The 16,428-nt window shown below is 41.3% G+C and overlaps 1 protein-coding gene across 2 annotated transcripts; it reads right to left on the minus strand.

Annotated features, from left to right (window-relative positions):
- Positions 1-841: 841 nt before the first annotated feature.
- Positions 842-12,938, minus strand: LOC109891976 (hemicentin-1). 2 transcript variants are annotated; one of them, XM_031827487.1, is made up of 8 exons: positions 12,761-12,938; positions 9,633-9,905; positions 9,214-9,540; positions 7,598-7,861; positions 5,794-6,042; positions 5,116-5,439; positions 4,621-4,863; positions 842-3,825 (listed from the first exon to the last, which is right to left on the minus strand). In XM_031827487.1, the coding sequence occupies exons 2-8, from the start codon at positions 9,790-9,792 to the stop codon at positions 3,599-3,601; spliced, it is 1,794 nt and encodes a 597-aa protein (XP_031683347.1). In that variant the 5' UTR covers positions 9,793-9,905; positions 12,761-12,938; the 3' UTR covers positions 842-3,598. The 2 variants fall into 2 exon arrangements, with proteins under 2 accessions (XP_031683347.1, XP_031683346.1); XM_031827486.1 differs by lacking the exon at positions 12,761-12,938 and adding an exon at positions 10,436-11,274.
- Positions 12,939-16,428: the final 3,490 nt, after the last annotated feature.

Genomic DNA, 16,428 nt, shown 5'->3' on the forward strand with positions numbered 1-16,428 from the left:
TACTCCAGAGTCTCTGGCGCGAACCCACCAGAGACTCTGGGTTCGCGCCCAGGCTCTGTCGTAAACGGCCGCGACGGGGGGTCCGTGGAGCGACGCACAATTGGCCTAGCGTCGTCCGGGTTAGGGAGGGCTTGGTCGGTAGGGATATCCTTGTCTTATCGCGCACCAGCGACTCCTGTGGCGGGTCGGGCGCAGTGAGCGCTAACCAAGGTTGCCAGGTGCACTGTGTTTCCTCCGACACATTGGTGCAGCTGGCTTCCGGGTTGGATGCGCGCTGTGTTAAGAAGCAGTGCGGCTTGGATGGGTTGTGTATCGTCTCTCCCGAGCCCGTACGGGAGTTGTAGCGATGAGACAAGATAGTAGCTACTAAAAAAAACGATTGAATACAATGAAAATTGGGGAGAAAAAGGGGTAAAAAAATTTTTTTTTAAATAAAATAAATAAAATGTATGGCAGACAATGATGGCAAAAAAACAACATTTGAGAGTGCGCTGACCCTGGTGCTAGAGGGGGTACGCAGTTGGAGGTTGAATGTTTGAAGTGGTACAGGACTATAAAAAGGAACCACTGACTCAGAGCATCATAAATTGATCTCCAGGGAGCATACACAATTCACAAAAGAAATATGGGGTATGTGGGGTATTCTCTAGGCCTATTGGGGCTATAAAAAGCCATAGGGCCTAATTTACATTTTGTGGCTAGAAATGTAAAATATATATATATAATTTACTTTCTGACAAGGAAATTCTGATATTTGTGTTAAATAAACAATTATTTTTTAGAAATATTAAACACATTTTGCTCAATTATTTGTTCAGTCATTTTCACAATACAACAATAATTATCGTCATAAAAAACTCAATATTTTAATGATAACTCAAAGCAATATTATACAAAAGATTAATACAAATTAATTTCTTAACTCAGGAGTATTTACATGAGAGGATTGTGAAACAAAAGATCTCCACAGACATTTGTGTAGACTACATACTGTGGTGAAAGGGGATCAGGGGAGAAACTCACTCTCCTAACAACCAGAGGACCAATATTGGTAGAAAATCTACACTGACCATCCCTTTGTACAATATTAATGGTTCTCTTCTTCCCTATAAGTCCCCCCCTTTGCAATCTATTCTCCACATACTCTATGGGCCCTTAAATGTAGAGGCACTCATTTTTACAGACTTTATTAAATATACAGTTCTATATTTTATATTACATACACAAAAGGCTTTGAGTTTACATGAAGTAGCCTAAAACGTATGCATTTACATTGCAGTTACATACACTCATTGGCCAGTTTATTAGGTACACCCATCTAGTTCAGAGTCAGATCCACTTTGCCTCCAGAACAGCCTGAATTATTCGGGACATGGATTCTACAAGTCAAAAGTGTTCCAAAGGGATGTTGGTCCGTGCTGACACGATGGCATCACGCAGTTGCTGCAGTTTGGACGGTGATACACCACCGTCACCAGCCTGTACTGTTGACACCAGGCAGGATGGGTCGTGGGCGCCCGTTTCTGAGATACTGGATTTGGTGTGCCATGCTCAAAGTCGTTTAGGTCACTCGTTTTTCCCATTCTAACGTTCAATCGAACATTAATTATATGCTTTGATGCCCATCTGCCTGATTTATATAGCAAGCCACAGCCAGGTGACTAACTGTCTGTAGGAGTGATCCATTTTCGTGAATTGGGTGGTGTACCTAATAAACTGTCCGGTGAGTGTATATGGGCACCTTGTAATTACAAAGTGTTACATACCTGTAACTGTATAACAAACCGGTATAACAGCTGTAAGTACTATGTAACAATGTAACTACCATGTAATTACAAAGGTTTTAGGCCACAATGTGCAGTGGGACCTAAAAAGTATTGACATTACTCTTGAGCTCCAGGTTTTCTCTTGACTCCTGCATTTGATAAGAATGGCTTGATTCAATCTGCTTACAGGAAGAGGCAACCACACACCAACTGCCCCTTCCACACCTTCAGAACTCACATGCAGTCAGGCATTACAGTGCTGCAGTTAAAACACTGAAGACTCCAGATGCAGTGGAACAGTGTAGAGTAGTAACAGAGTAGCTCTGACCCTCAAATGAGACATGAGCTCCCCTAAATAAGCTCACCGCTGGTTTAACCTGGTTCATGTTCTTTCAATCGCATTCATTCTCCACCTGTCTGCCTCTCTGATGTCTGTTTTGAGCTTTGCAACATTGTTTCAACTGGGCCCTCACATGAGCTTGGGACAGACAGCTGTAGTTATGTCCCGTACTTCAGCCCCTTTTCAGGTGTCCACATTTTTTTTTTTATGTACATTTGTCAGCAAGACTCATCAATGAATTCAGGCTACAAGAGTGTAGGCTTCCTTACAATCACTGAATGTCAGTACACTTTTTGGTCTTTTGTAACAGATGTCTCTTTCCCTTGGTGAAATGGCTGTTTGGAAGCTGGAATTATTTTGTGGACAAAAGTGCACAGGTAGCTTAATGCTTTTTGAAGGGATTTGTTTGAGAATCAGATGAAAACGTCATGACTGTTAGTGTTCATGCCACATTAAAAGGTAACACATGTTTACTGTAAAAATATATCTTTACTATTGGGCCCCCTCACCAATTTTCTTTTTTTAGGAAGTCGAAAAAAATGAAGACCCCTGAATGTCACGGAATAATTCACACTCTGGGGAAATAATACTTTTCACATGTAGGCTATATTAATTGGTTTCAGTGATCATTGTGCTCACAACCTAAATAAGTTGTGTGCATATACTGTAGCACAGGAGGTTGGTAGCACCTTAATTGGGGAGGACGGGCTCGTGGTAATAGCTGGAGTGGAATTAGTGGAATGGTATCAAATACATCAAACATGGTTTCCTTGTGTTTGATGCCATTCCATTCACGCCGTTCCAGCCATTATTATGAGCCGTCCTCCCCTCAGCAGCCTCCACTGTACTGCAGGTTACACTCCAAGCTTCTTGTCACGAGCAAGACATCACATCCAGGCAAAGGGAACATTCTCACAATTTCAATCATGTGCTGCTCTTCAAGCAATTGCATAATGTGACAGCAATTACATTGTCATCAGACCAAACAAAAAAAAGACATTCAAAATGACATAACAATGTCCTTGTTGGTGCTTATGCAATACAAACCAGTTTTTCCAAAACCAGTCATATAAAAAATACATTTCAATTAAGCCAATTTCCTAAGAGGGATTTCAACTTGTCCATTCGCTGCCACTTCTTCTTGTCCTTCAGAGAAAACATCTGCTGCACTTTGAATGTGTAGAATAGATCATAAAGCTCACACTAAAAACAGAGGTTATTCTACCTCATCAGGTTCTTCAGTAGAAGGGGAAATAGAGGGACTGATCTGTACTTAACATCTTAGTGCTAAAAAGGAAAGGGAGTGCATATGAAGCATAGGGAGGTTGGAGGAGAGTCAGGAGACACTCCCAACTATCACAATCCAGACCTGCATCTGACAGCTGAATGTGTTGTGACCAGCCCCTCAACCACCTCAACCACTTGGTCTCTCACTTAGTCACTTAGTCTCTCAGCGGGGAAAGAGTGGCTCATCCCAATAAAGCTTGTTCTCTTAAAAGTTGATGTTTGGCTGAGACAGTTTAGTCATCGGGAGCGGAGTGTCCCGGCCGCCGTTCTGCGCCACGTTGCCATTGGGCGTGCTGCTGAGCTTGGCCTTCTTCAGGCTGTAGCGGCCCATCTTGGTGTTCTTGTAGTAGATGGAGTAGATGAAGACGAAGATGACCGAGATGACCACGACCATGAAGGCCACGAAGCCCGCTATGAGGGGCAGGTAGTCCTCTGTGACAAGAGAGACAAAACAACAAACACCCATTAATCCATCACACTCTGTTAACGTTCTGGCGCCACCTCAGACTGAACCATTTTCACCATCAAATAGAGAAGTGTCAATACACTGATTTATTCCTACTTCTTTCAACGGGAAAGAATAAGCACGTATTACTTAACATAATATTACATGATCCCACCAGTCAGAGTAGACCTACAACATACCGTAAGAGTGGGGACATTGCTCAACTCTAACCTTGAAATAGTCTTCTACAAGGAAACAGTCAGTGCTGAGCTAAACTGCCAAATATTCAACAACTTTACCCAACACTCTTCAATGAACGATGGATGACGCTCAGTTCTACCTACCCTCACCAGGTGACCTTCCCAATGAGTTTGTTTCATGCCTGATTTTATATGTGTACAAAAATAAACTGTCCCCTCATCATCTCATGTTTTGCAGCTTTGGTTCAAACTCCCTCACACAACAGAGATGTACTACATGTATCTGACTACAGAACGTGGCAGGAGGAGAGCAGTTCAGAAACCAGTAACTAAGAGGTTTTGGATTGGTCAACGGGTAAAGGACATATGAGAAAAACTGCATAGTTAAAAGCTATTAATACAATTTGTTCAGAGAACATTAATCAGTCAACCAAAGAATAACAGACACAGAGAGAGAAAGGAGACCAGATAGATGGGAGGAGGAAGCAGACCAGCAAGAAGAAAACGTCCTACAAGACGTTCATAAACAGTAAACAATGGGTTACTAAAGGGTTTAATACAGTTTAATAAAGGTTCCATTACCATTTAAAACCACCTCTACGACAATGAAGCTCGTCTCCACAATGTTGGTGGCGGTGCAGTTGTAGAGCCCTGCCTCAAAGACAGTCAGGTTGCCTCCCGCCTCACTGACATGCTTCGCTGGGTCATAGACCCACTTTATCCTGGGCTGTGGGTAACCCTCAGCCTCACACACTAACTCCTCAGGATAGCCCCTGAACACAGGTATCCTCACTGGCAGTCGAGATGCATTGATGCATGGCTTATCTTAGAGAGAGGGAGGGAGTAAAAAGGCAGGTGGTGAAAATATGACAACACATTTCTTGAATGAATTACTGCAGTGAAGGAAACAAACACAATTGTAAGTTTGATTATTTTCTTCTAACATTAAAAGACAGTGGAGTGAGACTTCACCGTAGAACATTACGCACTTACGGAATGTGCATAGAGCTAATGTATTATCACACGTTATACAACGTTAGCATGGTTTGTATATATGAACAGTTCTCAGCAACTCACAGTGTACAGTAATGCTGAGAGGTTCTGATGTCACTGTATGCTGTGGTCCCTCTGGTCCCAGGTCCAGTTCTGCTCTACATCTATACTGAGCTCCATCATCATCTCTACTGGGGCTGATCATCAGAGTATCTGACACATCCACTGGTGTCTTACTGACAGTACTGTAAGTTACATTATCTAAGGGTTCATTCCCTTTGTACCACTTCACAACCAGGTTCTGTAGAGGAGCGATGTTCTGGATGTCACACTGCAGCTGGTACTTTGTCCCCTCCACCATGGGACCAGAGTGTCTCAGAACAGAGATGGAGACGCTGTCTGGAGTCTCTGTGGAAGACAATTTTCAGACTTATTAGTGTTTCAAGATGAAAACCATCCTTTAAAAACAACTAGAAGTTCATACAAAACAGTAAAAAAGAGACTGTAAATATGTGTAAGAGCATATGGTGAATAATAATGGTGTAACGGTTCACCAAACCCCCTCGGTAGGTGTTGCGGTTTTGGGGTCACAGATTGTTTTTTCTCTCGGTACAACAGGAACATGAAATGCCATTCACAATGTTCATATAATACAATATACAGTATAATATATTATACCAGCCAGATATAGAGGATACCCCTTATAGATAGAGACATTGTTCTTCTGACATAGAGAATGAGGAAGACAGCATCTTCACTTACTGTATACTGTGATGTGCAGAGGCTTACTGCATCTTCCAATCCCCTGAAAGGTTGCCTTACAACCAGGCCTTATGTCCCAGTCTAGGAGTTCCAAAACACTCCAGGTAGTGTCATTGACAACTTCTGGACCTGTGGTCCAGTAGATCTCTTCAACACTGGTTGTGTTTCTGCACGACACTGAGATTGGAGATCCATATTTCACAACCACACTCTCAGGGATCAGTTTGATAGGACATACCGGCTCCGCTCCTTACAGAGTTAGGAGAAAAGAGAGATAAGGAATTACATCATTTAAATACCTGGTAATATCCAACAATAAATCACATCATATTTCAATGAGCAGCAGCAAAAAAGGTAAAGGGTGGTCAAATGTCACATACAGCTGAAAGCCGCCAGTGACTCAGTAGACCAAAATACAGGAAAATGAGCCAGGAAGGATACACTTCCTTCACAAAAATTGAGCTTTTATGTCACTCTCCCTTCCCCTAATAAGCTCCATCAATAATGTAACCCACTTCACAACTAAATAACATACTTCACATGAAGCACATCTCTACGTAACTTCAATGTAACTTCAACTAGTTAAGCAATTATTTATTCAATGAACTGGGGTTTATTGTGTATGTGTGTGTGTGTGTGTGTGTGTGTGTGTGTGTGTGTGTGTGTGTGTGTGTGTGTGTGTGTGTGTGTGTGTGTGTGTGTGTGTGTGTTTGCGCACGCATTTCCGTGGTTCTTTAACACTATTGCTGGATTAAGGAATATGACTAAAATACCTAGGAATAGTATTTCTATACATGATGTTGACTCTCGGAATCAGAGAGCACAGAGCCAGGTTATAGCCAGGTTATGGCAAAAAAGCCAGTGTCTACCTTTGTAGCCTATTTCATCTCAACAATGTGCGTCTACTAGTGTGGTATTTTTTTCTCATCATATTTTAGAATAAACCAAATTAAGTTGTCAGGCAATTTGTATGACGATGAGCACGTTAACATGTTCTATAGTGGACACCACCGATCACTTCCCGTTCAGTGCGCTACAAAAACTTACTTGATTCTGATCCATTCAACAGCGACAACAGTTCCAAAGTCAAAGCCAATGAAATAAGGCGATTTAGGTACAAATCCTTCATTGCCTGAGCTCGAGGCTTTGTAAGCCGCCTGGATGTCTATCGGCCCGTTATTTAGCAGCCTCTGAATATATATATTCGAGTGCTTTTCTCTAGTTCATTGGAAGTTACAGCCGAGCGGCGCCGAATTGTTGACTTATTTAACGAAAGTGCAGCCAGCACAGCACATTCACTCTATCCCTCAACTCCACTCCCTCTTAAATATAATGGAAAACAACCCTCCCCCACAAGCACCAGGCCGTTTCTAAATGTGTTATTCTATTATGGAACGAGAAACCACATCAATAGCCTAGATAGGCTATACATAACGACATTTCAGAAAGCAGAGATTAATTTGGGAAAACAAAGCTGTAGGCATACTGTTTTTTTTCTCTCCAGTAAAATACTGGTTGAGCTCAGTTTTATTCCTGGTATTAAAGGGACAGTCCAGTAATATTGATTTCAATGCACGTTCCTCCTCATATTTGCTGTCACGAAATTGTGATAGTATCATATTATAATAGACTATCATATCCAAATGCGTCACTGAACAATGACATAATGTCCAGTAGGCATAAGCAATGATGACAAATGCAACTGTGAATACAGCACATAGAGTGTCCCCCTTACTATGTAAAGCGCTTTAAGCATCCGGACAGGCAAAATCCAATCTTTCATTATAATTGGTGAAGGTCTTACCTCTGACAGAGACCCTGGCTATTTTAAAGACCTTTCCCAGTGTATTACTGGCGTGGCATGTGTAAGTCCCAATGTTCTCCCCTGTGGTCTGCTCGATGGTCAGTAGGGACCCCCCATCATTGTTCTTCAATTTCACGTTGGGAGCCCGGTGATAAGTCCAGGAGTACTCTGGCCGGGGGTTCCCATCTGAGGAGCAATTCAGCCCAGTAGGGGAACCAACATCAACTTCCGTGTCCCTCAGCTCCAGAATGTTCTGTGGTGGGACTGGAGGCACGAGAGTGACATGAGCATAATAAGACCAAAATACAACAGACGATGATATAGAAAATACAAATATGGACAGAAGACCTGGGTTCAAAGAGTATTTTACATTTACATTAAAATACTTTGCATATTTGCTTGGGCCTGTCTGGATTGCTACATGGGTGGGGTTTGGACTTTTGGGACTATTACATTGATTCCATTGCACAGATAAGCTCAATCAAGCACAGCTAAATCAATTCAAAGTTGTTAAATTCTATTTGTATTGTACCAAATGACCTCAGGTACAGGATAACCCTCAACAGTGCAGCTCAGGCCATGGGTTGTGTACTCAGCTATGCTGTAATATTTTGGGCATTCAATAAGTATAGTAACAGTATTGGGGAAAATGACAGAGACCTTTCAGCAGGCTGGTAAATTAACAGTACAATGAAGGCTAATAGAAAGTTAGGAGAGACAAAAACACATGCAAATTGCTGTTGTGATCGTTTGGAATTTTGGATTTGTTTGAACACACTAATAGTCCGTACCTGACTACCCAAAATGCTACACCACTCCCACAGATGTTAGTTTCTCCTCCGCAATAAGTCTTGATCTGACTACCTCCCCGACGATTTGAGGAACGCAAATATATTCGAACTATTCTGATTGGTCCCAGAAACCAATGGGTTGGGCCAGAGCCAGAACAACACGTGGGTAAAGCGGTGTTTTGAAAATTGTTCATTGGCTTTGATACTCTGATTGGTTAGAGCTGATCCAATCGCTGATTACTTTGTTTGTAGAACACCCCTCATTTTGACGTCACTACAAACGACTTCAACAATGGCAGTTTTAGATGGAAGTTTGTAGCGAACATAGAGCAGTGGAAGAATTCAGTTTGAGTTGTCAGGCAATATGTGCAGACAAAAATAATGGCTGCCTTCCCCTTTAAGATGAGCCACCACAAGCTGTCATCCAGGCAGAACTACAGTTCCCCTCAGTCAGCACTCCCCACATCCTGCCGCTAGTTGCAATGGGTGCAGCAACCAAGGACTTCACAGCTGTTTTGGCTGATGACAGTTTTGCCATTGATACAGACTACAGGCACTGCAGACTGACGTTAACATCAAACAAAAGGGTCAATGACATCACTTTAGGATCGTTTGAAGAATGTGAAATGAAATAGTCCCTTAGGCCCAAAACACTTCAATTTTTTTGTTTCTACCTGGTTGCACTCACCTGTAAATTGTCCCGGGTCTGAATTAGTCCCTTGTTAGAAGGAGAGGATGAAAACCAGAAGTGCTTCGGCACTCCAGGACCAACATTGAACAGCCCCGCAGGGCCACCAACCCCAAAAAGAAAACAAAAAGACTTACAGTAAACAGCAAAATGAAGAGTCTGTGATGAGAGGACAGAAGCTAGAGGTCCCTTCGGTCCCAGGTCCAGCTCTGCCTCACATCTGTACTTTACTTCATCCTCAAATCTCCTGGGGGTGATGTTAAGCGTGGAGAACACATCCACTGGGATCCTTGTGGAGTTATGAAATGTTTCAGTTTTTACAGTTTCATTCCCTTTGTACCACTTCACAACCAGGCTCCGTAAAGGAGCAACGTTCTGGATGTCACACTGCAGCTGGTACTCTGTCCCCTCCACCATGGGACCAGAGTGGCTCTGAGGAGAGATGGAGACGCTGCCTGGAGTCTCTAGAGACAAAATAGTTATATATAGTGAGAGAAAAAAACTATTGTTTTCACTGACAAAACTCAGTACAAGACGCAAAAGAAAAACAACTTACTGTATAGAATGACAGGGAACTTTTTCAAACACTGCTCTCCATCTTTTTGTGTGAGGTAGCATACAGGTTGTATTGTCCAGTCTGTCAAATTCTCCACATTCCAGATGACATAGTTGACCTCTTCTAAAGCTGTACCTCCTAATGTGGCCTCCCAGCCCATCCCCTCATAGTCTATGGATGATGTGCTGCAGTTGACTGAGACTGAGTCTCCATATCTCACCACCAATGTGAGAGGGTTGAGCTCAATAGGACAGGCGGCATGTGTAGGCCCACCTACAGGTCAGACCACATGACAGAGACCATAATCAGCTCATTTGCATTCTCAAGCAGACATACTGTTTCTTTAAACATAAACGATCCCAAGTCTAAGCCTAGAATGCAGAATGGTAAACTAACAAGAGGTTAAAATTAGTTGCCTTTTTCAGAAGGCAGTTTCTAATCAGTAATCAAAATATAGGAAAAAAAGTTTACAACGTAGTATATTGAACAAAGACATAACCGTTATGACAAAAAAAATGACATTTTGTGTAATGTCACATAATCTTTACTGCGAGCATACAGATTTTATCCGCTACTACATTGCCCTCTCCTGGTTATTCCAAAACGTGTTATTGGTTCTTAGTTTATCTCTTTGGCCACTATGAAATACGATCCAGTTATTGCGGATTTTAATGCGAACCAAGGCGGCTATTGTTCTTATCCCTCTTAAAACTGGAATGTCAAATATTTTAGCGTTATCTGTGTTCCTATTCTGCTTGAAATTCTTACATTTTTCAATAACGGTATAACAGAACTAACTTTACCTGTCATCCAGAGAAGTAACGGAAACCCAAGAAAAATCCGACTAAATATTATTTCACACATTTTATATTAAACTAATGTTTCATTCCCAGAAAGACGTAGAAAATGTAGGTATTCCTTGTGGTCAGTGTCTGATGTCCAAATGTCCAGTCCCCACATGCACACAGCCCAACTCTTCAACAGGCGCAGCGGTCAGTTGTCTCACATTATATTTTGGCTCTGTATTGAATTACAAGAACAGGACCGAAAAATCGTGAGAAGTCACGTGCTCTTTACTGGAAGACCCCTTTGAACGATTTCAACCATCAAGCGCAAGAACCCGATCAATGTAACTTTAGGGAATTTCCATGGAACAGGACCCGGCACCTCGTTTTGGACTGTTTCATTCTGGAACCCATTTGCAAGGATGCGGTAGCTCTCTTTTATCATACATAATTTCCATTGTTTGCGATGTAAAAATGATAGTAAAAGCAATCAGAGTTCATTCAAGTTGCCTGCTGTGTATTTATCCTGCATCTAAAAAAGGGCCGGACAGAGTTTATGGTTTGCGCAACATTGTATCGCCTATAGACCAACGCGTGGCCATTGTTGTGGTTAAAAAAATAATTGCGCCTGTATCTCTCATAGAACTAGAATGACATTCACTTTCTGTGATCTCTCTCCCTCTGCTCTGACAGGCATGAGCCTGCAACTGTCATCTCTCCAGTGTTGCTCTTCATAATTTCTTTCACCGCTGAAACATTGAAATACATTTGCCAAAATTATAGAATTACTGTTGTCTGTTCAGAAAGAAATGAAACAATTCAGAGAACTACACCAGTAATAGGCATATAATTTAGCCAAAACTAAACAGATTTATGAAATATGACAAGTTAGAGATTTAAATAGCAATATTCATTTTTTTCTGAAAGGCTATATGTCTAAGCATCTGAGGTCACCAGCTCACAGTTTGACACCCACTCACTAGCATTAGACAATGTGATACAGTGTTTGTGTCCTTCCATTTCAAACAAAATTAACAGTTCCATCAAATTTACATAATAAGTCATTTGTCTTTTAATTTTGTTGTGTATATTATTTATTTCAGGGGAACAGTCGCTCAATTGATTGCATCGATTTAATTTCAGAATATTTATATTCATATTTTTATTATCATTTTTCATAGTGTTGAAATTAGCACAGTAGTGCGGAATCTGTGTGCATTCTAGAATTAACAGTTATTTCCAGCTTCTCTCTGCACTTTCCTGTCTATTTATGAGACTCGTGGAAAGTACTGAATATCTTGGTCATGTGATGTGTGCTCTGGTAGAGTGGATGCAGAACTGAGTGGTGAAGTGGTGATGATATAATAAGTCATCAGATGAGGGGGAGGTAGTGGGCGGTGGGATGGCTCCATCTACAAATAACATCTCTGTTGACTTAGACTGATATTTAGTTAGAATAGAGATGTTGAGAACACAGAAATGCCTCACTATCTTATACACTATACTGGCTTTATAGCAACCCACAGGTGGGCAAGTGCAGGTGGGAAGAAACTCAAGAGCTCCATCCAATCAAAAGGTGTATCTGCTACACGTCTGAATGGGTCCCTCGGTCTAGTCACAGTAGCCGTCTGGACTAGTACAATGGAATTATTTAGCTAAAGCTCAAGCCTTTTAGATTATTTATTAGCCCTACATCATCCATCAGCCCAGGTTTTGTCTGTGTTTAATAGATACTGGGGGGATAAGTCATACCAGGGGATCAGAACAAGAGGAGTATTTACAAAATACCAGCTGCTGCTATTTCTAAGCAGAGTTCTAGACTTGAGTTAGGGTCAGAGGCTGTTCTAACTAGTTGTCAGAGAAAGGGGAGGTGAAGGGAGAGGAGAGACGAAGTTATATACAGGGGAGGACTGGACTCCCCATAAGAACAAACAGTGTGTTCTTGTTGTAAAAACAAGTGTTTGAATTCCAGTCATGTCTCTGACACACTCCCTATTCAATAGTGCTCTCATACTGTAGTGCTCTGTGTTATATGTCCTGCATCCACATGTAAAGTCTCTAGTCAATGTCCAAAAACGCTATAGAAAGTTCATACACAGACACTCAATGTGAACAATAGTATTCAATGTAAATGGATAGATCAAAGATATTGTTATTGACCACCAGCCAAAAGGAAACTTTAATCTCCACACAGGGGCTCTGCATATCTAAGCAACAAGGTCAAAGGCAAAGTAAATAGTTACCAAATGGGACAGACATTTTCAGAGCTGTAGCTGAGGAAACCAACACTCAGCTTTCCTCCCGCTGCCCTTTGTCAGCCCTGTGTATGTTTTGATACTTTACCTCCAGCGCTCCTGTAGCTCCCCCTTATGTACGTTAAAGCAGAGAGACCTGGAGGGAGTTGACACGTTGCATTTTTGGTCAGACCTCAAACAGTTCAGTTTCCTGTGGATCGAAGGTTCAGTTTGCTCCTCAGTGTACTCAGATGTTTCAGAGAGCGACATTTCAAACCAACACAAGTACACTAGAGGATTTGAAACAGTAGCTTTTCTTTGAGTGTTCATCCCACACATGACTTCCTCTTAAGATGACACTTTCATTCCTTTCCTTTAGCAACTTTGACACCAGAACACGTGGAAACAGTGCCGCATTTGCAGGACAGTACATCCCTGCTGGCAACATAAAAAGAACAGAGAATGCACCAGACAAATGAATACACTAATACAGAGGAAAACAGTACAGTGTGTTCCAGAAGGTAGAAATTGGGGAAAAGGAAAATGTTGGCACCCTCTTTACACTGTATCTGAAATGTAGAATGTGGCCCCTTGTCCCCTGTGTCCCTCTGACAGTGTATTCATCTATTCACCCTTCTGCAGGCCTATCCCATTCCATTTCTCTCTCCTCACTGTTTCATTGCTCTCTGTGCCCCTCAGTATCTACATGCGTGCATGTGCGTGCGTGTGTGTGTGCGCACAGTCAGTGTGTGTCCCACTCCAAGGCCAGCCTCTGATAGCTTTGTAATGCTTTGAAACAGGACACTGATGGCGTGACCTTGTACCCTGTTGACAAACTAATGACCACGTCAGCTTTGGTGACCAGACTGTATTTTCTCACACTTCTGAGTACAGTCAACAGTCTCGTTGTTAACACAGTTCAGTAAGCTGTTTAAAAGTGTAAAAGATAGCAAGTAAAAATGCTTACATTTTGTGGAGCACATTAAAACAATATGGTTGTTGTTCATTTAATCCCTGACGCAAACCTCTGAAATATGATCATGTAGAATACATGAGCTCAACAAACGCCCCTCTGTGTCTACACATTCTTCATGGGGCTACTGGAATTTAGAAGCCATTCCCATAGCTTGCCAATTAAAATAAAGCCTGGTGAGTAAGTGGGTTGGGTACACTCTGAATAGGGGATATTTTCCTAAACAGTATTTAGAGTAGATTTTATATAGAGCATTTGCCACTCACTTCCTCAGTATACAATTGAAAGGGGGTTTCTAACTAAACACCTACAACAATGAATCAGGGTTCGTGAAACGCACATTATTCTCAGAACACACACTCACGAACACGTCTACTCATGCTCTATGTTGAGTCCTGAGTTTTAGAAAGATAAAAACAATTCAAGGGAATTCTCGTCCCAATTTAACCCTGACCTGTCAGCTGCCCCAGACTGGTCTCATAGACTAGACGTAACATAGTTAACGTCAAAGCTAGGACACACAAATTACTATGATATGTTACGTTTGGTACGGTTACATAAGATTGTAGGTTACTTATGACAAAAACGAAAGGATGATAGGTGGGCGTATAAAGCAAACGTCTAGCAACCCAAAGGTTGGGCATTCGAATATCATCACTTTGCATCAACTTACTACTTTTTAGCATGTTACCTAACCCTTCCTTTAACCCTAACCGTAACCCTTTAACCTAACTCCTAACCTTGACCCTAACCTTAAGCCTTAACCCATAGAGCTAGCTAAAGTAGTGTTAGCTGCCTAGCCATCTAGCTAACATTGGATTGGAATTGGAATTCATAACACATCATACATTTAGCAAATGTATAACATATTGTATGAATTGAATTTCGTACATATTCTATGAACTGCAATTCGTAACATATCAAACAAATTGTAATTCGTAAACTATCATACGAAATGGATGATGGACATCCACAAATGAATATTTACCATACGAAACATAACATAGTATACTAAATGGAGTGTCTCGGATTTACATAGAGAATGATATGAAATGCTCTGAGACCAGATTGCAGAAAGATGGCTGCCCAGAGGACTATAACTACTTCCATAATGTTTCTTGCCTGAAGACTCAAACTGAATTCTCCGCTGCTCTATGTTTGCTACATACAGTACTACATACAGCATTTTCAAAACGCCGCTTGCCCACGTGTGTTACGACTCTGGCTCGACCCATTGCCTTCTGGGACCAATCAGAACGGTTAGAATGTGAGTGCATTCTAGAAATCATTGGGGAGGTACTCAGATCCAGACTCATAACTGAGAAGAAACTAACATCAGTGGGCATATTATTTGACTGGAGCAAGGAGTTTGGGTAGCCAGGAAATAATGATTAATGATGACAACAGAACTGCAGTCTCGATCATCTGCAATGGTGTGATAGATATCAGCTAATCCTAGCTCAAATCAGTCACATACATGAATGTCCAGTAGGTCTACATGATTCACATGGCCATATTCTTATTCAAAGTTAACATGATTGCCATTAACATTTTTTATTTATTATTTTGTTTAAAAAAAGTTAACCTGTAAATGTAATTTGACATTGGTATGTCCTAGGGAGAGCACAAACAGCTGTTTTGGGGTTCTCTGATAGATTTGTCTTGGTAATAGTGAGGGGAGGCTGACGTGAGCCTGACATAGCCCCAACCTGAGTCTTATGGACTAGACAGGTTTGTCTGCTCCAATAAGGCATTTTGTGAAGTTACATTTATTTAATTTTTTTATTGTTTTGTAAATGTTGATATTTACAAAATACAATTACACATCTGAACCACCATCCTATTCTGTAAATAAAAGTCAACTTCTGCACAGGATTCTATCTGACTCCTGAAACTCTTCTGCTCTTATGCCTGCTACATGGTTCCTATTTTACAATGATGTAAACGCTTTCTCCTGATCATTCTTTCTCTGTCACACGCCTCTCAGTGCTTATGTAAGTTAACAAATATCCTGGCCAAAACCAGTCACTTGTTTTCCCTGATGGGTCCAATCTGGACTATGTACAGTATGAGCTCTGAGAGAAGGTATACTCTAATTCCATACAAACTGTTCTGGGAAGGATCTAACTATCCAGATGTTGCCGTTCTTTTTTTGCCAATCATCATGAGGAATAATTCAGGGAAAAATCACTCACGAAGAGCACTTTAGCCAGCACAATGTTTGAGTATTATAAATGAAAGATTGCTTGGCTGCGTTAACACAGGCAGACAAATGTAGATTTTTTTTCCACTAATGGATCTTTTGATGAATCAGATTAGCCCTTTTGACGATAATTTGGCAAAAGATCAGAATTGGGCTTCCTGTATAAATGCAGCCATAGAACATGAACTTGGTTCTGTCTGAACTTTTAAGAATTCTCGTATCACATGCTGATGACTAGATGTGTTTTTTTTAAATCATAAAGTATACTAGAGTCACATTCCAGAAGGGTTTAGCCATTACTCCCCATATCCACTCTAAATGTGGGTGGTCGTGGTTGTTGATTGTTCAATCATAGACTTCCCAGTCGGGATTCATTGAAGTCGTTATCAAAGTCACTTCCACTTTACCATTAATCTTAAAAGAAAAACCATTCAACACATTAAGAAACACTGTACATGTAACGGCTTTCTTCCTGGGAAGGAGAGGACCAAAGCGCAGCGTGGTGAGTGTTCATCTTATTTAATAAGAAATCCAAACTGAACACTTCAAATGACAAAATAACAAATGTGACAAAACCGAAACAGTCCTATCTGGTGCAGAG

This window comes from Oncorhynchus kisutch, linkage group LG6, assembly GCF_002021735.2.
Source record: "Oncorhynchus kisutch isolate 150728-3 linkage group LG6, Okis_V2, whole genome shotgun sequence".
Lineage (NCBI taxonomy): Eukaryota > Metazoa > Chordata > Actinopteri > Salmoniformes > Salmonidae > Oncorhynchus > Oncorhynchus kisutch.